This window comes from Rutilus rutilus (assembly GCF_951802725.1).
Source record: "Rutilus rutilus genome assembly, chromosome: 24".
NCBI lineage: Eukaryota > Metazoa > Chordata > Actinopteri > Cypriniformes > Leuciscidae > Rutilus > Rutilus rutilus.
Window position 1 is genome coordinate 29020594 of NC_140228.1, and position 22424 is coordinate 29043017.

Sequence of the window (22424 nt, forward strand, 5' to 3'; positions counted from 1 at the left end):
TATTGACATCTATGGAAGCTTGTTTCCATCAGGGAATAAAAACAAAAAGGTAATTGGGAATTTTTAGCTCACAATGCGGACTTTTTTCTCACAGTTGTGTTCATATTTCACAATTCTGGAGTTTATATCTCAGAATTCTAATAAAAAAAAGTCTGAATTATAAGATACTCCAGAACTTTGTTTCTTACAATCGCAGGTTTGTATACAAAAAAAATACAAAAAACCAACAACAACAACTAAAAAGGCAATTGTTTTTATCCCACAATTCTGAGTTTCTCCTCGCAATTCCGAGTTTAGGTATAAACTTTGTGGTAACACTTTACAATAAGGTTTGTTAGAAGAACTAATTATGAACTGCACTTATACAGCATTTATTAATCTTAAGCACACTGATTAATTAATTAAGCACACTGATGTTTCTCACCCCTGGAAGAGGAAGAGGTTGACGTAGTTGTAGCTCTTGGTCAGGAAGTTTCCCAGTACGCGCGTGGGATAACCACAGCGGATCTGATACGCCGACAGACCGAAGTAGATGCACTTCACAAAGTACCAGAGCTGGGCCACTGTGTTCTGACTGAAGCGCCTGGGAAATAAACCATCCAATCACACGTCAGATCACCTCGAGCTTCTCAAACGCGGTCAATAATGGCATGACGTTATTGGCTGTGGAGCGTCAGACCTATCAGTGACGCCTGGGAGAATGAAGAACATCCAGAAGTGAATCCCGAAGACCAGAATGACCTGAAAGATGACCTTCCCCATCACGGTCTTCCTCAGATACAGCGCTCGGTCCACCACCATGGTGCCGAACTGGATCAGGACCATCACCAGAAATGCCTCGGGAACCTGGTCTTCTGACAGGGAGGAAGTGATGTCAGCGGCAGCGGAGTGTTTCTGTGGAGGAAGGGATTTCACTTCATTACATTTGTTAGTGGTAAAGGGAATAATTCACCCAAAAACTAAAACCTCTATGTCAAGCGTGACCTTTACCCGAGAGGTTGTGAACTAAGAGCTTGTGCACTTGTAGTTAAAGAGTATTTATTTTTTACTTTTTTCTGAGAATTACTGATCGGTTTTGCTAGAAAAGACCCTCGGCTGGAGTCAAAGATGGAGTATCCCTTATTCACTCAGTTAGATTTAGAAAAATGTTTTCCTCAAAAAACTATTTCTTTTCGGCTAAAGAAGGAAAGTCATATATGGATGGTCAGTGGGCGAGGACGTAATCAGGAAATTTAGAGAAGAATAAGAAGCAGAAACAAGTGATAAAAGCATTGCTTTTGCATGATGTAAAAATAAAAATAAATATTTTCTAAGCTTTATGCTAAAAATGTGTCTTTTTTTCACCCACATTCAAGAGTTGATAAAAGCATGTATGTAGCTAGAATAAAACTTGTTCTGTTCTTTGTTTTGATATATTGCATGTTCAGATATTCATACAATGAATTCTGGGGGCCATGACATTTTTGTGAAAATTATAAAAAACTGTGGCTGGCAACTGGTGGTGAAAGAGTTAAAGTCGTCATGGAATTGAAATTCTCTTTTCTAAATGCATGTTATCCATGTATGCATTTAATTTTTTGTTACTTTTAATCAAAATGTGACTCTGTGAAACCCCGGATCCTTAAACTCCAGCCATTTCTTATAAACAACTTCAAACTCGCATTTATTTCTGAGTGCCACGCTCACATTTGTTGGAGTTTGTGTTCTCCTTAGTTGACCCGTAATATTCCCGCTCTGACAGTATCGGATGAGAACGAACCCTAACAACACTTGTCTTCTGTAGAGCTGCTTCACAGCCGAATTCAGTTTGTTTCATAATTGACTCATTTAGCAGTTATTGAACTTTGACTGAATCACTGACTTCATCTGAATAATGACACTATTGTGTCTTTTTAGAGCTGCTTTACAGATGAATTTGAAATTGTCTCATATTTGATGAAGTTTGCATCTTTGATTCGGTTATTTTCCTGTTTATTACATGTGAAGCTGCTTTGAAACAGTATTGTGTAAAGCACTCTAAAACAAAGCGGACTTGACTTCTCAAAATCCATTCAGCAACTGATGGACAGAACCAATGATAATCCGTTATACTTGTATATACGGAAGAAAAGATCTGTCATGGCAACTTTAAGGGTAAATAAAAGACTTTATTTGTCTTCCCTGGTTAAATAAAGGTATAATAAAAAATTATAAAATAAAGGGCCTGTTTACACCTGGACACTTCATGTGTTTTACTGATCGGATAGCGATCTGATTTGTTAAAACGGTTCCGTTTGCACTCGGTCACATAAATGTGTCTTTGCAAAACGGATATAAATCTGATCTTCAATTCCCGCTATATGCAAATTTAACGAGTCCACGTCAGCGAAAGCAGCAGATATGAGCTGGATTTTATTGATCATCAGCTCATTTCAAAATCAAAGACCACAATAGGACAGAGCGGCAACGGCACTGACAAGAATATTTCGTTTCTTTACTTTTAATGAGGATGATTGTGTGTTGAGCGTCTGCGACTTTGTTTTATTTGAGACAGCTTGCACCTTGGCTTGCTGAAGAGATACAGATTCTTCTGCGCAATGTGTGTTGCATATAGACTATAACACACTCTCACACTTTATTTTTTAACATTTTGGGAGTAGAATTTACATATGTGACCCTGGACCTTGGTAACATGGGTAATTTTTTTTTAAATTGAGAGTTATACATTATCAGAAAGCTGAATAAATAAGCTTTCCATTGATGAATGGTTTGTTAGGATAGGACAATATTTGGCCGAGATAATCTGGAATCTGAAGGTGCAAAAAAATCGAAACATTGAGAAAATCTCCTTTAAAGTTGTGCATTTATGTTTGAGATATTGCTGCATTCACTCACTAAAATACATGTTTTATATATTTACGGTAGGAAATTTACAAAATATCCTCATGGAACATGATCTTTACTTAAAATCCTATTGATTTTTTGGCATAAAAGTAAAATAATATTAGAAAAAAAAGAAAAGGTAATTTTGACCCATACAGTGTATTGTTGGTTATTGCCACAGATATACCCGTGCGACTCGAGACTGGTGACGTGATCCAGGGTCACATATGTGGTTTTTAACAACCAGATGCAGTTAGACTTGTGCAGTTTGGTCTGGAAAGCGGCCCAGACCTCCTCCTGATGTGGTTTAAGGGATCGCATTTGTGTCTCGAATGCGTTGCGGAGGGCATTTACACCTGGTCTTCTCCCGATCGGATCGCGATCAGAGTGTCCAGGTGTAAACAGGCCTGACAGGATTACTCGTTTGAAGCTCTACAAACCCCGAAGGCCCAGAACCCGAACACGATGATGATGAAGTCCACCGTGTCGGCCAGAAACATGAGCACGTAAACGTCCGTCACAGCGCTGTACTCCGGGTGGATCAGGTTATAGAAGAACTGCCGGATGGGAATGTAGATATCCAGAATCCTGGAACAACACAAACACACAACCACCCGCCAGCAGATTGCACAGTTAAAACAATGATGTGCAGAGTTGGGGGAAACTCACTACAGGTAACCTGAGTTACGTAATCAGATTACTTTTTCAAGTAACTAGTAACACATTGCTTTTCAAATTTACATCAAAATATCTGAGTTACTTTTTCAAATAAGTAAAGCAAGTTACTTTGTTTTCTTATTTATTGACTGACAGCTCTCCTGTCCCCATGTTGAGACAAATGGAAATGCAAAGGCGTTGTGTGTGTGTGTGTGTGAGTGTGTGTGTGTGTGTGAGTGTGTGTGTGTGTGAACATGATAGTTATTGTAGTTCTAGACTAAATGTGAGGATGCATTTACTCATTTCACTTGCAAAAAAATTTATAAAAAAAATTCAATATTCCTCAAAATGAATAAAATCAGTGAAATGCAGAATCAGAATAACTATGCAAACCTCCATTAACTAAATATGTCAAATAAAACATACATTTTTATGCATTTAATCTGACTTTATTGCCGGTTTGTACTTGCTTCTGACCTTCGCTGATTCAGTTAAACCATAAGCAAAAATGACTATAGATTTTTTAGTTTTCATTGGTAAAGTAAGTGTTAAACTTTCTCCTCCTGCATCTATTCTTCCGTTACCCAGAATAACAGCCACTGACGGGTTTGTTTGAGCCTCTACTGTACACTACTGTACACGCGTCAATCTGCATTTCCTTCAGCCTGAGGATTATTATTTCACTTTTGGTGAAAAATTTGCCTAAAAATACAACTTTATTGCTATAAAAAACAAAAACAAGCCCCGCTCGGGTGAAAAAAAGTAATGTAACAGATTACTTTTCTAAAAAAGTAACTAAGTAACGCAATCAGTAACTTTTTAAGCGAGTAACGCAATATTGTAATGCTTTTCAAAGTAACTTTCCCCAACACTGATGATATGATTGAAGAGACGGCGCCGACTCCTCGAAGACTTCAGATGACGCAAACTCTGAATCTACATCACCAATGCTACATTTCTCTAAATGTCACAATCATTTGTTAACAAACAAGTATTCATTACTTCAATGAGCTCATTGTTTCTCTTTGAAATTATTACATTGTTTAAATTAAAACCTTTTTCGCTAACTGTGATTTGTATATGTACATTTCTGAAATACATAACTTCTGATAACAGATCACTGTAAATTGTAATGTGGAATGATGTGTATTGTGAAAAGCGCTGCACAAATAAACGTGAACTGAATATGATGTGTAATGATGCCTTACGTTTTGACAGTGAAGCGCTTGGCTCTGATGAGCTGTTCTCTAAGCTTGTACAAAATCAGCTCCTTGCGACTTTTCTGCTGAGCGCTCAGAGAGCGACACACACTCGCCCTGCTGCCTGCGGACACACACACACACACACACACACATGTACCGTCGGGCGGTGAAATACAGTCATTTCAATAGGAATCCATGCGATCTGGAATTCTGCACATCAGTCTTCTAACACCTAATATAATGTGGGACCATTTTTTTTTAAGTATAATGATTTAGCATCATGATTTTTTAAATATAAGTCAGTGTAGCTGTTAGCTGGTTTGCCATTTACCAACTCACATTTTAAACCTGAAACTAAGGCTTTTGAATTAAGGCTCAACCTGCTTTTCATTCCCCATTGTCCACAAAAGATGAAGATCACATTCATTGAGAGTCAAATCTTCAGTATCTCTGCACCGTCTGGAATGAGTCCAGATGTAATGAACTAGATCTGATATTCCCTTGTGCGGTGTTGAAAACCCTGTAACACTTGTGGTATTCCCGGTCAAAAATGAACGGCATGCATAAAAATTGCTTATAAATCTCTATATGCTACATCATCACCTCCAAATATTGGAATTTATCTTTCTGTCAGCTTGTTTTCTTTCAGTTAAGACAGGTTTTATATTTATGATTGATAATTGATTGATCGTAGGCTTCATTGATCTGAGCATCAGTGATCTGAGAATAAAGTTTGTCTCAATATGTGGTGATAAAATAGCGCAACAAGTGATTTTTTAAGCATTTTTGTAGGCTGGACATTTTTTACCGTGAACATCACAAGTGTAACTTTGTGCCATTTTGTACAAAATAAAAAGCATTTAAATAAAGTTGCTAGTTAAACATTAAAGCACACTAGTGTGATAAACAGTGCATTTGTTTTTCATATTTTATGTAAAATTTACACAATTATCCACAAATAATGCTTTTTTTCACTCAAAAACCGAGGTACGTAAGCTCAGATAAAGGCATACGATCGATCAATTTCAAAAAGAAATATAAAACTGGTCCTAATTGAAAGAAAACAAGCTGACAAAAGATTTGAACCCAACATTTGGGTTTTATAAGCATTTGTTTGTAAGCCGGTCTTTTTTTCCGAGAACATCACAAGTGTTACAATGTGGGGAAAAAACACACAAAAAAATGCCAAAAATAGTCCAAAAAAATGTGGGAAGTTGTCAGACTCTGTGTGAGTAAAGTCAGTAAAGTTTAGTCCAATGCAATAACATTAACTAGCATTTTCATGTATGGGAAAACCCTCTCCACGTCAAAATGACCCGAACACAACTTGAGGGATATAGAGAATTATTAATTGGCCATGATGTGCTTGAAAACAGGCTTGGTGTGAAAGTGACTTCAGTGTGAGCTGTGCGTCATGCACATGTTGAAATGTTGCCCTGGACATCTCTGTGCACAGGTAAAAGAGTGTGTTAGGCTGTGTGTACCTGCTTTGGAGCGGGCCGAGCGCTGAGAGACGCTGGAGCTCTGACGGCGCACAGAAGAGTTGCTCTGCGTGTGTTTTCTGGAGACCGGCGACACTTTCTCTTCACTGTCTGAGTCCCGAGAGAGAGCCGTCTGAGCGCAGGACCTGGGCTCTTCTTCATCCCACAGCCCATAGCACTGAGGAGGAACACGAGGGAATCAACACACTTTAACTCTTTCCCCGCCAGTGACGGAAATGTCTGTCTTTCTGTGTTTTCACTGTTATACGGCATTACGCATCTCCTGAGAGAGCAGAGGATCTCCGCATCAACACATCGGAGAAGAAGCAGCAGAAACAAGCGATAAAAGCAAAAACATGATTTTCTCAAGATTCTGTTCAAAATATAGCTTTTTTAAAAACCCACATTCAAGTGTTGATAAAAAAAGAATGCATGAAAGTAGAATAAAACGGGTTATTTTGCTGAAAAGCAGACGGTCTGTTCTTTCTTTTGATATATTGCATGTTCAGATATTCATACAAAAAAATGTTCTGGCAAATTGTTGTGAAAGTGATAAAAAAAAATGTTGGCAACTAAAAAAAAACTGGCGGGGGAAAAGAGTTATTGATCAATAATATTTAATATATTTAAAATATTTGGTGGGACAGGGCAGGCAAAAAGATTGTTTTTTTTTCCACTGTTCAATTTTGAGATTTTGGGATATTTGTCTTCAATAACACGTCTTCTTTCAGACTTGTGGTGAAAAAAAGTCGGAAATACACATTTAGGTCTTTATTTTACTGCACTGTGTCTGTTTGCGTCTGTAGATTTCTCCTAAATTCAACAAAAGTTGTCGTTGTAAATCCTCCCGCTGCTCCACGATCTCTGTCTGCTCCCTGTCATCACACACACCGCTGGAAAGCTCTCTCTCTCCTGTACAATGCTGTCGGATCCAAATATGGGCATTTCCTTTTTATCAGCAACCAATCGTGAAAGTAAAAGGGCTGAATGCGCAATCTCATTGGCTGATGATAAATCTTTAAAGCCCGTTTTCTCAAAATGACTTTTCTCTCATTCTCCAAGTCCGAAATCTCCACTTCAGTAGCACCGATATACACCACACTTTCCAGTCTTGTACCTAGTTATATTATGAAGACATTTACTGAGGGATTTGTAAATATATTATTCCTAGCCTGATTTATATAATATTTTATTCCAAAAAACATGGCGAAAATCTATTTTTTAAGGCTTTTGACAGTATATTCTGATTTACAGGATAACAAAAGTAGATATCCATAAATCCCTCTGTATTTTTTTTCCTCATCTAATATGTGAACACAATAAAAAAAAAAAAAAAAAATTTGAACCTGGCTTTATCCAATACTTTTTTTATATATGCAAATTAGTGCATATTTAATTAGATAATGCCTAATTTGCATATTTAAACATTTAAATTACAGAAACCTTGTAATAAATTTTTTTCTCATCTTAATGTAGGTAATCAACCGGGAAAGTTTCATGGTGATATCTGCTAGTTAAAGATTTGACCCTATTCACCTGTAGTGTCTCGCCTTCAGACACTTTAAGACACATCTGATCTGAACTGAAACGGCTGAACTTCATGATCGCTTTGTAAAGCAGACCTAAGGTTGGTCTCAACTAATGATGGAAAAAAATGAAAGATTAAAAAAGCTATAGTTTGCATTACCTGTAAAGCAAATGTACTGGACTAAATTGTTGTATTTGATACAAAATATATATTTTTTGGATTCCAAATTTGGACCACGGCTTGGTTAGACTTGCGGCATTGGCTGTATAACAATTTTAAACTTGATATCACACAAATGTAGGCTCCTATGAGATTTCATTTACCAAAAATAGCCACCAATGAAAACTGAATTGTGTTCTCCCGCCACAAATTAATACATTTATGTCACAAAATCCCTTTTATCACATAAAAGCGGAACCTTGAGTCTCAGACCATTCCAACAATATGTTTTTTGTCACGATTAGAAAACATTTCGATTCATATTTTAAACATGACACGCCCACTAGGGGGAGGAGCCTGTTAACAGGATTCAAAGTACAGTTTTCATGGAATGTCCAATTTCCAGAATGAATTTTCAATGTTTAAACTTTCCAATGATACCAAAGTTATGATGATCACTAACATATTTCATGGGACAAACAGGCACCAGGTTAACAGGTTAAAGAAATCAGAGTTTGTGGTTGTACCTTGAGAATGGAGCGATGGAAGAAGAGCGCGAGGAGCTGGACCAGGTCGTAGTGGACATATCCCTCTTTCTTCTCCACACCGATGATGTTGGGCGGGTGGAACGGTTTGGACTTGTCCCGCTCTATGGTTTGGTTAAATGGGAAGAAGCCAAACTGGAAGAAGTATTTTATCACTATGGTGACCTGTGTGTAAAAAGTAAGAGCAAAGAGAAACATGACATGAAAATTCGCACAATGAATTGACGATGAAACTATCTCGACTGCGATTGGCTGGTGAGGTCGACTAACAGCAGATGGAGATTATAGACAATCTAACGATATTCCTGCAGTTCCCGGATGTCAAATGTTGAATTTTCTGTCGAATTTAAACCACTGAATTTGTGGAAGCGAATTTGTAAAGTGAAATAAAATGGATCAGAAAAATTGCCTGTCGAATATTATAGGTTGTATTTTTAAACAGAATGAATATTTTGGAAGTGAAATATGAAAGGCGATTATTGGATTATTGGATTTTTAATAATGAAAATGTTTTGAATTGAATTATTGACAGCTTAAATATTGCATTTCAGCCCATAAAAATGCATGCCCTAAAAATACAATGCATTAAAATGCAAGCACGATTAATGCAATGCATTTTTAGGGCAATTCAACAAGCTTTTTTGTTTCAAAAACATTTGCCATTATTTTACTTCCATAATCTTAGACATTTTATTAAGATTAAAGGTGCACTATGCAGGATTTTCAGCTACTGCTTGTAAACAGAGCAATCAAACCTGGCTCCTCCCTGTGGGCGTGGCCACCCATATAAGCCACACCCCTCTCCCCTGATTGGATAGAGTTACACACGCAGCACAACCCACTCAGGAAACCAGCTGCCAGATGATGAGTGATTAGCTATCTTGCAAATATTGTGTTATCATGCATAAATAGCATTTTTTGAGTATATGAACAGAGCGAGATTTGCCATCTTCAGTCTAGCTTGCTAATAATTACGTCATAAAAATGTAACTGCGATGCCTCGAGTCGAGTTACAGACAGCAGTCGATAAGGCAATAGCAACATTAGCGTATTGTTTTTGTGTCGAGACACGACAATATAGCAGAGCTTCAGACAAGCACAGCAATTCAAGAAGACAATAAGACATTTTTAACAAACACCACCACACACTTCCAGTGGACTCATAAGTAATGATTGAGAGGCATTATTTTTGTGTGAGTCTACGAAAATCCTGCATAGTGAACCTGTAACCACTACAGGTTATATGTAGGTGGTTAACCAGTGCAGGAAACCCAAACCCTCTGGTGCTCTTCAGGCATTTTTGACAGAAAAAAATGTACGTTTTGTTTTTAGAATTTTTTACTTCATCGGAATGGTACGAAACTTGGTGAAGGTTTTGGCACTTGCTGTGTGAACATGCACAAAAAATAAAATAATGCACATGATTCGAACAGGTTGAATGGTCCTGAATAAAACAGTCCCACTTGTGCTCCTCGCGCATTGGAAAAGAATGTGAGAAGAGTTTCCTCTAGTGGAAGCGTTTGGTACTGCAGCCGAACACGCTCTCACTGAAAGCTCATTTTTGGAGATATCAAGCTTGAATTTTGAACACAACTTTAGATTTATGGCTTTGATTTTCTTGCAGTTTTAGAGTAAAACATGTTTTTGAAAACATGTATTTCATATAAAAAATTTAAATAGTATTTTTGTGCATTTTTCAGCTTTTTTTAAGTTAACTTTTTTTCACTTCAGCAATGATTTGAAAATCTAAAGCATTCAAGATTTGCCACAGTTTAAGCTGGAGATTACATTTTCAGGTCTACGCTCAAAAAAGTGAATAAATGGATTATAAATACAGTGTAAATATAATTTAGTTCCATAAAATCCCCTGAAAATACAAAATATTAAATAAAAAACATTATCGACATTTCTGACCGTCACACAAAGAGCACCACAGGGTTTAAATACTCACTAATCAACATATTTTAGTTAATAGAACATTTGGAACAATAAGGTTCCTTTTGCTAACATTAGTTGAAATGAACGAACAGTGAAATATACTTCTTAAGCATTTATGAATCTAAGTTAACGTCAGCGATCACTCCCAGATCCCGTACCTCCGTGTAGACGATGGCCGTCATCCAGAAGCGTTTGCTGGGCCGGGGAACCGACAGCATGGCCCACAGGAAGATGAGGATGGGCAGCACCAGTGTGGCCACCGACGCCGAGATCATGTGGTTGAGGATGATGACCAGGTAACACACCATCTCAGATCGAGCCACCAGCGTGTTGTAGAGAGCGTAGAGGAGCTGGAGGAACTGCGGCTGAGACCGGTAGAAGTGCTCAGACTCCTCCAGCTGCTCGTCGTAGAACATCCTGACGGAGAGAACCGTTTAATGCACGCGTGTGGTGTACTGACATATACAGGGAAGACTGGGGCTATCTGTCAGATTTTTTAAAGATTTTTAATAGTGCTGGGCAACGATTAATCGCATCCAAAATAAAAGTTTGTGTTTACATGATATATTGTGTGTGTGTAATTATTTTGTATATGTGACCCTGGATCACGTCACCAGTCTCGAGTCGCACGGGTATATCTGTGGCAATAGCCAACAATACATTGTATGAGTCAAAATTATAGATTTTTCTTTTATGCCAAAAATCATTTGGATATTAAGTAAAGATCATGTTCCATGAGGATATTTTGTAAATTTCCTACCGTAAATATATAAAAAATATTTTTTTTCTGAGTGAATGCAGCACAATCACCAACATAAATGAACAACTTTAAAGGCGATTTTCCCAATGTTTCGATTTTATTCCACCCTCAGATTCCAGATTTTCAAATAGTTGTATTATAGTTGCCAAATATTGTCCTATCCTAACAAACCATACATCAATATTTATTCAGCTTTCAGATGATGTATAAATCTCAATTTAAAAAAATGTACCCATGTGACTGGTTTTGTGGTCCAGGGTCACATATAAATACACACACGTGCATGTATATATTTAAGAAATATTTGCATGTATATACTGTATATATAATTTATATATAAATATAAATATTTGGTATATAAATAACACATTTTCTTAAATATATACATGCATGTGTGTGTATTTATACATACAATAATGATACACAGCACACACACATATATCATGTAAACACAAACTTTTATTTTTATTTTATTTTAATTTTTACAAATATTTAAAACATTTTCTTTTGCAATAAAAGTCTACATAGATAAGTGTTGACCACATTTCACTGTTATTGGCCAAAAAATATTGATCACATTTATTTTGTTGTCACACTATATGGGTGGAAACCAGCAGTTTAATGGCTTTTCAGCCTCATTTAAAACAAAAAAGGAAACAAAATTAATGTACTGTAAGTTTAAAAATTAGCAATCAAAAAAAGAAAAAATTATGATTAGTCTGTTTGTTTTTTTAACTCGACACACTTGACATAAATAGCCTTGTTTTAAGAACATAACCCGACCTTTTGAAAACAAGCATTTAAGAAACGATTCACTTAAATTGTGTTTGTTATACTAATGCATAATGAGTTGAAACACGTGCGTCTGGTGTTATTTTTGCATACACTACTGTTCAAAAGACGGTTTCCACAAAAATATGAAGCCGTTTTCAACAGTGATAATAATCATAAATGTTTCTTGAGCATTTAATTATTAGAATGATTTGTGAAGGATCATGTGACACTGAAGACTGGAGTAATGATGCTGAACATTCAGCTTTGATCACAGGAATAAATTACACTTTACTATATATTCACATAGAGAACAGCTGATTTACATTCTAATAATATTTCACTGTTTTACTGTATTTTTGTATCATAAAATACTTGTTAAAAACAATTTTAGTTTCTAACAGTAGTGTGCCACACTGAAATGGAAAGGTATAGTATTATATTGTGTCGTTCACACACACATCTTCACACACACCTTGAGCTCCAGCTGGCTGGTTCAGGGGCCGGTTGCAGAAACCGCTTAGACTAGTCTTACAACATTTTTTTCTTTAAGACTGTTCATAACTTTAAGTCAGTTACATTAAAAACATACATTGGCCTAATTTGATACCGAAAAGTAAGACTAGCCGTCCCTTGACTAACTGCTCGTGGGTCACACTAGATCTTAAGACAGTCTTAACATAATGGCTAAGTTCATGCAACTGGCCCCAGGTCACATGACGCGGCTCACCTGCTCCTCAGAAGCTCATTGGCCGTCAGCTGATGGCTCATGGACAGCAGAGACTGACTCTCATCAGGTGTTCGGATGCGAATCCTCCTGCCGTCAGCGTCAGCGTCCAGGCCTGTGGCTTTACTGTACGAGGGAGGGATATCGGCTCGGTCCCAGTCCGGAGAACTGGTCCAGTGTGTGTGTGGAGGCTCTCGTTCGCTCACGGGCTCCTCGACGGTGTCACTGGTGCCCTGACGCGAGTACAGATCTGTGCACTGCGAGTGCTCACTAACACAGACCAGAGAGACACACACCTCAGTCTATGGAACATGACTATAAATATGAATATAATATTTAGGTGTATATGACATTCTTCTTTCAGGCGAATACAATCGGAGTTATATTAAAAAATGTCCTGGCTCTTTCAAGCTTTATAATGGGAGTCAATGGGCACCATTTTTTTTTGTCCATTCAAGTGCATCAATCCGTGATAAAAGTGCATCTGTCCATCATAAAAGTGCATCTGTCCATCATAAAAGTGCATCTGTCCATCATAAAAGTGCATCTTTCCATCATAAAAGTGCATCTGTCCATCATAAAAGTGCATCTGTCCATCATAAAAGTGCATCTTTCCATCATAAAAGTGCATCTGTCCATCATAAAAGTGCATCTATCCATCATAAAAGTGCATCTGTCCATCATAAAAGTGCATCTTTCCATCATAAAAGTGCATCTGTCCATCATAAAAGTGCATCTATCCATCATAAAAGTGCATCTGTCCATCATAAAAGTGCATCTTTCCATCATAAAAGTGCATCTACTTTATGGACTTCAAAATCTCAGGTATCATTCACTCCCATTATAAAGCTTGGAAGAGCCAGGATATTTTTTTTATATAACTCTGAGTGTATTCGTCTGAAAGAAGAGTGTCATATACACCAATGATGGCTTGAGGGCGAGTAAATCATGGGCTAATATTCATTTTTGGGTGAACTATCCCTTTAAGTATTTACATCAGATGGAAAAGCTAAGATGCACAATCTTAAAACGCACATAAAAAAACATGTGCTCAATTATATGAAGATAGTTATTTTTTCCGATAAGACGACATGCCATAAACTCGATGGAAACACATTTACCAAATAAATCCCTCGATGCCCAACAATAAACTCATGTGACACTTAAAAACACCCTTTATCAATAGCTTTCAATCAGGTATAATGTTGTGTTCTTTTGTATTGCTTCAGATTTTAGTTGTATTGTATAGCACTTTGTGTCAACCTTGAGTTGCGTTGAAAGTGCTTTATAAATAAAGAAAAGGAAAAGAAAGAAGTTCAGAGAGAAACAGTGTGATGCATGACATCATCCACAAGAGGGAAGCGTCGTCACACTTTACCCAGAAGTCTTTGAAAAAGTGGACTTGAATAAAAAAAAATAGGTTACACTTTATTTACACAAACACACACACACACACACACACACACACACACACACCTGGACGCAGACGACGACTGCAGGTCTACACTGGGCAGTCTGCAGAGTCTGGGTCGAGTTCGCTGGCTGGTTTTGAGGACACTGGTTTCCTCAGGCTGGTCGTACAGAGCAGGGGATTCTGGGAACACACTACACAAAACACTCAGGGTTCACTTACAATACATCACATGATTTTGTTAGACAGGCAGCATGGTATTTTTTCAAGAGTCTCGGAAACGTGGTAATTATTCCCTACCATGGTATAGCGAAGTCCACAAGTATTATGAAATATATTTACTATGATACCATGGTATTAGTTTAAGTGCAAATAGCATAGTTTATGAATACAGGGTGACAGTTTATGGTTACACTTTATATTAAGGTGTCCTTGTTACAGTGTAATTATATATTTAAGTACTGAGGAATAATAATGAACATGCGTACTTACGATAGTGTTAGGATTAGGGTTAGTTGCATGTAATTATGCATAATTTACTGTAATTACTATAGTAACTAAACGTAACGTGTAACAAGGACACTGTAAAATGAAGTGTAACCCAATTAAGTTTACAGTGTGCTTGTTACACATTACGTGTAGTTACTAGAGTAATATCTATAGATTATTATACTAAACCAAACCCTAACCCTATACTAAGTGCATGTAGTTTATTACTATTACTCAATAGTTAAATGTGTAATTACACTGTAACAAAGACACCTTACAATTAGTGCAACCGAATACAGTCGATCAGTACCATGGTATATCTAAGTACTATATCTATATCTAAGTTTAGGGACATGCTGTTGTGGGATTGCCATATCAGATATGGTAATCCCATGGTATTCTTTTCTGAGCCTTAAAATACCATGAATTACATCACATATCATTTAAAAATATGTATTTTTTTCCCCAACAAATTAATACTTTTATTCATCAAGGATGCATTTAATGGATCAAAAGTGACAGTAAAGACATTTATAATGTTACAAAAGGTTTTTGTTTCAAATAAATGCTTTTCAGTTGAACTCTGTTTCTAAATTATTATTTATTTTTTTAGCATGGTTTCCACAAAAATATTACATTTAAAAATCAATGTTCTTTTAATTTGTAATAATATTTCACTGTTGTGTTTTACTGTATTTTTGATCAAATAAATGCAGCCTTGGAAGAGCAGAAGAGAAATCTTACAGACCCCAAACTTTTAAACAGTGTAAATATGGTATCAGAGTGTGTTATTACCATTTTACACCAGCAGCCGAGTTTGACCAAATGTAAACATCACATGTTTAGCCAACGCATTTATAAATTAGCGAAGGAATATCGCTTTTTTACAGAGATAACAGGAAAATAATGCAAAGTTTGTTTCCAGAAGAAAACAGCGTCACAGTCCAGCTTGAGTAAGTTCAGTGATGTTTCATTTTTGCTGAAAAAAAGTTATTAAATTTAGTTAATTTATATATATAGCCGCTCTGGAGAAAACCGTGATGTCATCGTCCAGCTCAGTTCAATTCTCATATAATGGTGTCAATGCAGGAGAAGGAGATTAATAATATTGTTGAAAATTAAATTAAGCCAAAAGCCAAAGGCGACAGTGGCGAGGAACCGAAACTCCATCAGTGACAGAATGGAGGAAAGCCCACTGAGAGCATCTGGTCTACACGAGGCCTGAGACAGAACGCTGTTGTTGAGATCTGGGCACTAGATGATATCTGCCGTCGCGCCGCACACAGGGCGTAACCAGAGAAAACACGGACCATCAAAATTAGCCGTGCTGCAAAATAACAGGCTTCTGCACTGAATTAATCCAGTCTACAGTTCACACTCACTGAAGAGTTCACATTAAAAGAGGAACTGGGTTACACTATTTAAATTTTTCTAACTATAAGTAACTTTGCAACTACATGTCAACAAACTCTCATTAGAGTATTAAGGCCCTTTCACACAGAGATTCCGGAAAATACACGGATAATGTGTCCCGGGATCGTTTGATTTTGGTTCATTCACACTGCCAGTGATTTTCCAGAATCTGTGAGTGCGTTCACACACATCCCGTAAAGATCCTGTAAAGACACGTGACGTCAGGATGATAACTCCTGTCAGATGCCAGTTCTGCTGATAACTCTTCGTCATTTCTACAGAAGACGAGTCCATACTCCCCAGTAGCGCCACTGGGTTTGCAGAGTGGCTCGTTCCCCATACGCTGTAGCATAGGTTGTAGAAATATATATAACGTGCGATAGCACTACGACACACCCCTTACGGCATTGGTCCTGGCTTTTGCTCACACAGGGCGCGTTCCGGGACTGATCCCGGATATGTTACTAGGTCCCCATCCCGGCATCAATCCTGGCATCAATCCGGAATGTGTTTCACCCAAAAATACTTAAAAAATAAGTATTTAGTTCACCCAAAAATGAAAATTAGCCAATGATTTACTCACCCTCAAGTCATCCGAGGTGTATATGACATTCTTCTTTCAGACGAACACAATCAGAGTTATATTAAAAAATGTCCTGGCTCCTCCAAGCTTTATGATGGGAGTGAATGGGTACATTTTTTGGAAGTCCATGATAAAAGTGCATCTATCCATCATAAAAGTGCATCTATCCGTAATAAAAGAGCATCTATCCATCATAAAAGTGCATCTATCCGTAATAAAAGTGCATCTATCCATCATAAAAGTTAATCTATCCATCATAAAAGTGTATCTATCCATCATAAAAGTGCATCTATCCGTAATAAAAGTTCATCTATCCATCATAAAAGTGCATCTATCCGTAATAAAAGTGCATCTATCCATCATAAAAGTGCATCTATCCATCATAAAAGTGCATCTAATAAAAGTGCATCTATCCATCATAAAAGTGCATCTATCCATCATAAAAGTGCATCTATCCATCATAAAAGTGCATCTATCCGTAATAAAAGTTCATCTATCCATCATAAATGTGTATCTATCCATCATAAAAGTGCATCTATCCGTAATAAAAGTGCATCTATCCGTAATAAAAGTGCATCTATCCATCATAAAAGTGCATCTATCCGTAATAAAAGTTCATCTATCCATCATAAAAGTGCATCTATCCATCATAAAAGTGCATCTATCCGTAATAAAAGTTCATCTATCCATCATAAAAGTGCATCTATCCATTATAAAAGTGCATCCATCCGTAATAAAAGTGCATCTATCCATCATAAAAGTTAATCTATCATCATAAAAGTGCATCTATCCATAATAAAAGTGCATCTATCCATGATAAAAGTGCATCTATCCATGATGAAAGTGCATCTATCATAATAAAAGTGCATCTATCATCATAAAAGTGCATCTATCTATAATAAAAGTGCATCTATCCATCATAAAAGTGCATCTATCCATCATAAAAGTTCATCTATCATCATAAAAGTGCATCTATCCATCATAAAAGTGCATCTATCCATGATAAAAGTGCATCTATCCATGATAAAAGTGCATCTATCTATAATAAAAGTGCATCTATCATCATAAAAGTGCATCTATCCATAAAAGTACATCTATCCATGATAATAGTGCGTCTATCTATAATAAAAGTGCATCTATCCATCATAAAAGTGCATCTATCCATGATAAAAGTGCATCTGTCCATCATAAAAGTGCATCTATCCATGATAAAAGTGCATCTATCCATGATAAAAGTGCATCTATCAATGATAAAAGTGCATCTATCCATCATAAAAGTACATCTATCCATGATAATAGTGCATCTATCTATAATAAAAGTGCATCTATCCATCATAAAAGTGCATCTATCCATCATAAAAGTGCATCTGTCCATCATAAAAGTGCATCTATCCATGATAATAGTGCATCTATCTATAATAAAAGTGCATCTGTCCATCATAAAAGTACATCTATCCATGATAATAGTGCATCTATCCATCATAAGAGTGCATCTATCCATCATAAAAGTGCCTCCATCCATCATAAAAGTGCCTCCATCCATCATAAAAGTGCATCTATCATGATAAAAGTGCATCTGTCCATCATAAAAGTGCATCTATCCATGATAAAAGTGCATCTCTCCATCATAAAAGTGCATCTATCCATCATAAAAGTGCATCTATCCATGATAAAAGTGCATCTATCCATCATAAAAGTGCATCTATCCATCATAAAAGTGCATCTATCATCATAAAAGTGCATCTATCCATCATAAAAGTGCATCTATCCATCATAAAAGTGCATCTATCCATCATAAAAGTGCATCTATCATCATAAAAGTGCATCTATCCATAATAAAAGTGCATCTATCCATGATAAAAGTTCATCTCTCTGTCCATGATAAAAGTGCTCCACGGCTCTGCGGGGGTTAATAAAGGCCTTCTGAAGAGAAGAAATGCGTTTGTGTAAGAAAAATATCCATATTTAAAACTTTATCGACTAAAATAACTAGCTTACGGCCGTACGCATCGATTTACAGTGATTGTATTTGTCTGAAAGAAGAATGTCATATACACCTAGGATGGCTTCAGGGTGAGTAAATCATGGGGTAATTTTCATTTTTGGGTGAACTATCCCTTTAACTTCACAACACATGTGTGCTGAGTGGTGTTTCTGTACCTGGACAGGTGTTCCCCGTAACCCTGCGGTGGACGGTCGCTCCTCACAGGACTGAAGTCTGAACACACGTCCTCGGTTCGGTCCAGGCTGGACTGAGCCGACGCCGGCCCGCACATCTGTCTCTGGTAGTACATGTGTACGCTGTCCCGGGAGGGAGTGTTCCCCTGCGGAGAAGCAGACCGGCGTTAAACCTCAACGTTTGCAGTTCTGTCCGGTCCAAGCATGATGCTCATTCATCACAGGTGTAATGATGTATGTGACCCTGGACCACAAAACCAGTCACAAGGGTCAAGATTTATACATCATCTGAAAGCTGAATAAATAAGCTTTACATAGATGCATGGTTTGTTAGGATAGGACAATATTTGGCTAAGATTATATTTGAAAACTATTTGAAAATCTGGAATCTGAGGGTACAAAAAAATTAAACACTGAGAAAATCTCCTTTAAAGTTGTGCATTTATGTTGGCGATTGTGCTGCATTCACTCACACAAATACATTTTTGATATATTTACGGTAGTAAATTTACAAAATATCTTCATGGAACATGATCTTTACTTAATATCCTACTGATTTTTGGCATAAAAGAAAAATCTATAATTTTGACCCATACAATGTATTGTTGGCTATTGCCACAGATATACCCGTGCGACTCGAGACTGGTGACGTGATCCAGGCTCACATATAAGTGATGCTCCATTACGTTTTAAAATAACGTACACCTACACTATACCCTAAACCTGCCCGATAGTGTTAACAAAAGCAAATGCGACATAAAAACATAATCGTAACCCTGGTATTTTAGTTTGTTTTTGAACTTTGAGCTCTTTTATTGTGACTCTTTCACAGGATCGTACCGGATCTCTCCACATCACAAGTATAATCCTGTACAGCTGAGCTACTGAGCAAGCTTAGTACGTCAGTAAAACCGAACATATGGAGCTGGTTAAGTGACGCAAACTCCGCTTGAAAACAAGTCTTTATTAATTCATAATCTGCCCCTGTAATCATAATTGTGTGTGAAATCGATTAAAAGTTCTTGCTGTTTTACTGCCTCTAGTGTTCATTTCTGTTAGAAACCGCAGTGATATGTACGTATTGGTACGTATTTTGCGTTTTGCCACAGGAACGCTTTTCCAATGAGCCTGTGTTGCACAACAGCAAGAGTGTGTGTGTGTGTGTGACAGTACCTTCTTGACCTCGTGTGTGAGCATGCAGCGCTCGATGCGCAGGACGCTGGAGATGTCGATGTGCTCCTGACAGATGGAGTTCAGCCAGGCCGTGAAGCTGTCCAGCAGGGCCAGGAAAAGCACCCAGGAGAACTTCACGATGTTAAACACTCGTTTCATGATGTTATCTGGAGCGGAGAGAGCAGAGCTTCAGGACCGCTGGACTGATGAATGTGGTTATAATAATAATAATAATAATAACACGAGGAGGCCGTTGAAGTGTTCATACCTGGACCTTCAGACACCTCCTCCTCCTCCTCCTCCTCTTCTTCTTCTTCTGCTACACCTTCCTCTTGATTCTCCTCAACGGACACATGCACTGCACAGGGAGAACACACTGCATTAATAGGGGCTTTTGCACCGGATAGGTCTAGGAACTGACCACTAGGGGGGGTCCCCGAGAACTAATGGTTCCCCTAGGAATTATTATTATTATTTTAGGAAGGTTTTCTGGTTGCATTCGCATCGCCAGTAGGAACTCTGAAGTGACGAAAGCCGCGTTTGTTGTTGGGACTTTTATTTTGACAGCGCTGAGAACGACTGAGCTCATAGAGTTCGCATTCTCCATGTTCATTAGTTTATGATCTGTCTAACAGTCCTGTCTAATTAGATAGAAGTGTTATACATAGAAAGTAGACAGAAATGAAGTTATTAGCGTATGTCGTGTGGTTTATATCTAGAGTTATATCTTGGTCTCCTCAAAGTTGCGTTGGGTTTTCTCCTCAGCGTGAAGGTTTAGAGCTTCATCTATCACTGTTTCCCATGTTCGTAGAGTTAGTTTGTGGAGTAAATATATAGGCTGTAATCTGTGTGTTTACACAGCCTTTTTAAAAATGGCGGGTGTTGGTGTTTCGCGTGCGTTCGGCCAATCAGCAAACACTAACGTCACGGAGAGTTCCTATAGACCTTATGTAGCCCCGCCCCTTTTCAGCGCTGCACTCGTTGTCTTCTGTATTTTCACAGTGATCTTGTGTATTTATGAATGATGGCTTGTTTAAAATCTTCCCGGTCTACTGACATTTGTTAAGACATCTGCTTTAAACATGATAACTTTCGCTAACTTTACATTTAGTAAATCCACTTCAAAAGCGAATTACTCCTGGACAGCGATGCCATAGAGATATACAGAGCGACCGCAAAAACGGAAGTTCAAAGACAATATTGTAAAGATGGCGGCGCCCTCGTTTCTCTGGCGCAGAAGGTCTATAGCGCTGGTTTAGACCGAGTAAATGAGTTCCTCCAGAAGGAGTTCCTAGAACTAAAATCGTTAGTGCGAACACGCCGACATCCGGGAACTTCCGCCAATAGTTCTAGGAATGTTCCTCCGGTGCGAAAGCCCCTAATGTTACAATAATGTTATTACCATGTAATAAGCACAAAAGCACATCTCTCTCTCTCTCTCTCTCTCTCTCTCTCTCTCTCTCTCTCTCTCTCTCTCTCTCTCTCTATCTATCTATCTATCTGTCTATCCGTTAATCTATCTATCTATCTATCTATCTATCTATCTATCTATCTATCTATCTATCTATCTATCTATCTATCTATCTATCCATCTATCTATCTATCTATCTATCTATCTATCTATCTATCTATCTATCTATCTATCTATCTATCTATCTATCTATCTATCTATCTATCTATCTATCTATCTATCTATCTATCTATCTATCCATCTATCTATCTATCCATCCATCCGTCCGTCCGTCCGTCTGTCTATCTATCTATCCGTTTATCTATCCGTCTATCTATCTATCTATCTATCTATCTATCTATCTATCTATCTATCTATCTATCTATCTATCTATCTATCTATCTATCTATCTATCTATCTATCTATCTATCCGTTTATCTATCTATCTATCTATCTATCTATCTATCTATCTATCTATCTATCTATCTATCTATCTATCCATCTATCTATCCGTCTATCCATCTATCTATCTATCCGTCTATCCATCTATCTATCTATCTATCTATCTATCTATCTATCTATCTATCTATCTATCTATCCATCCATCCATCCATCCATCCATCCATCCATCCATCCATCCATCCATCCATCCATCCATCCATCCATCCATCCATCCATCCATCCATCCATCCATCCATCCATCCATCCATCCATCCATCTACAGAATCTATCTACCAAATGTTTCACCAAACTTTTGTTTTTTGTAATTTTACACAATTTTATCCAATGGTCATATTTCTATTCTGGAAAATATGCTAATTATGGCATATTTAATTACATAATGCCTAATTTACATATTTAAACAATTCATTTTCATAAAACTTTTTTGTTGTTGTTTTTTTTGTGTGCAATTTCTTATCTATCCATCACCAGGGGAAGTATGGAACTATTATCTACATTTCCCCCTGTTCACCTGGAGTGTCTTGCCTTAAATATATGAACTGAATGTTTTATTGTCTCTGTCTGGCGGCCGAATCGGCTGAAACCCCGTCCAGGCGTCATATGGGATGAATCGACCGGAGCGAATGCAACACAGT

The 22424-nt window shown here is 37.4% G+C and overlaps 1 protein-coding gene across 2 annotated transcripts in view; it reads right to left on the reverse strand.

Annotated features, from left to right (window-relative positions):
- The window catches only part of piezo2a (piezo-type mechanosensitive ion channel component 2a), a 172225-nt gene that overhangs the window by 13533 nt on the left and 136268 nt on the right, over window positions 1–22424 (reverse strand). For both annotated transcript variants that reach the window (XM_084398790.1, XM_084398789.1), the window contains exons 34-45: window positions 20146–20235; window positions 19878–20044; window positions 18687–18850; window positions 14107–14235; window positions 12634–12900; window positions 10531–10789; window positions 8417–8599; window positions 6206–6380; window positions 4728–4842; window positions 3303–3450; window positions 680–894; window positions 425–583 (exon numbers count right to left, since the gene is read on the reverse strand). In XM_084398790.1, the coding sequence (XP_084254916.1) occupies window positions 425–583; window positions 680–894; window positions 3303–3450; window positions 4728–4842; window positions 6206–6380; window positions 8417–8599; window positions 10531–10789; window positions 12634–12900; window positions 14107–14235; window positions 18687–18850; window positions 19878–20044; window positions 20146–20235 (2071 nt within the window). The remainder of the gene's footprint in view (window positions 1–424; window positions 584–679; window positions 895–3302; window positions 3451–4727; window positions 4843–6205; window positions 6381–8416; window positions 8600–10530; window positions 10790–12633; window positions 12901–14106; window positions 14236–18686; window positions 18851–19877; window positions 20045–20145; window positions 20236–22424) is intronic.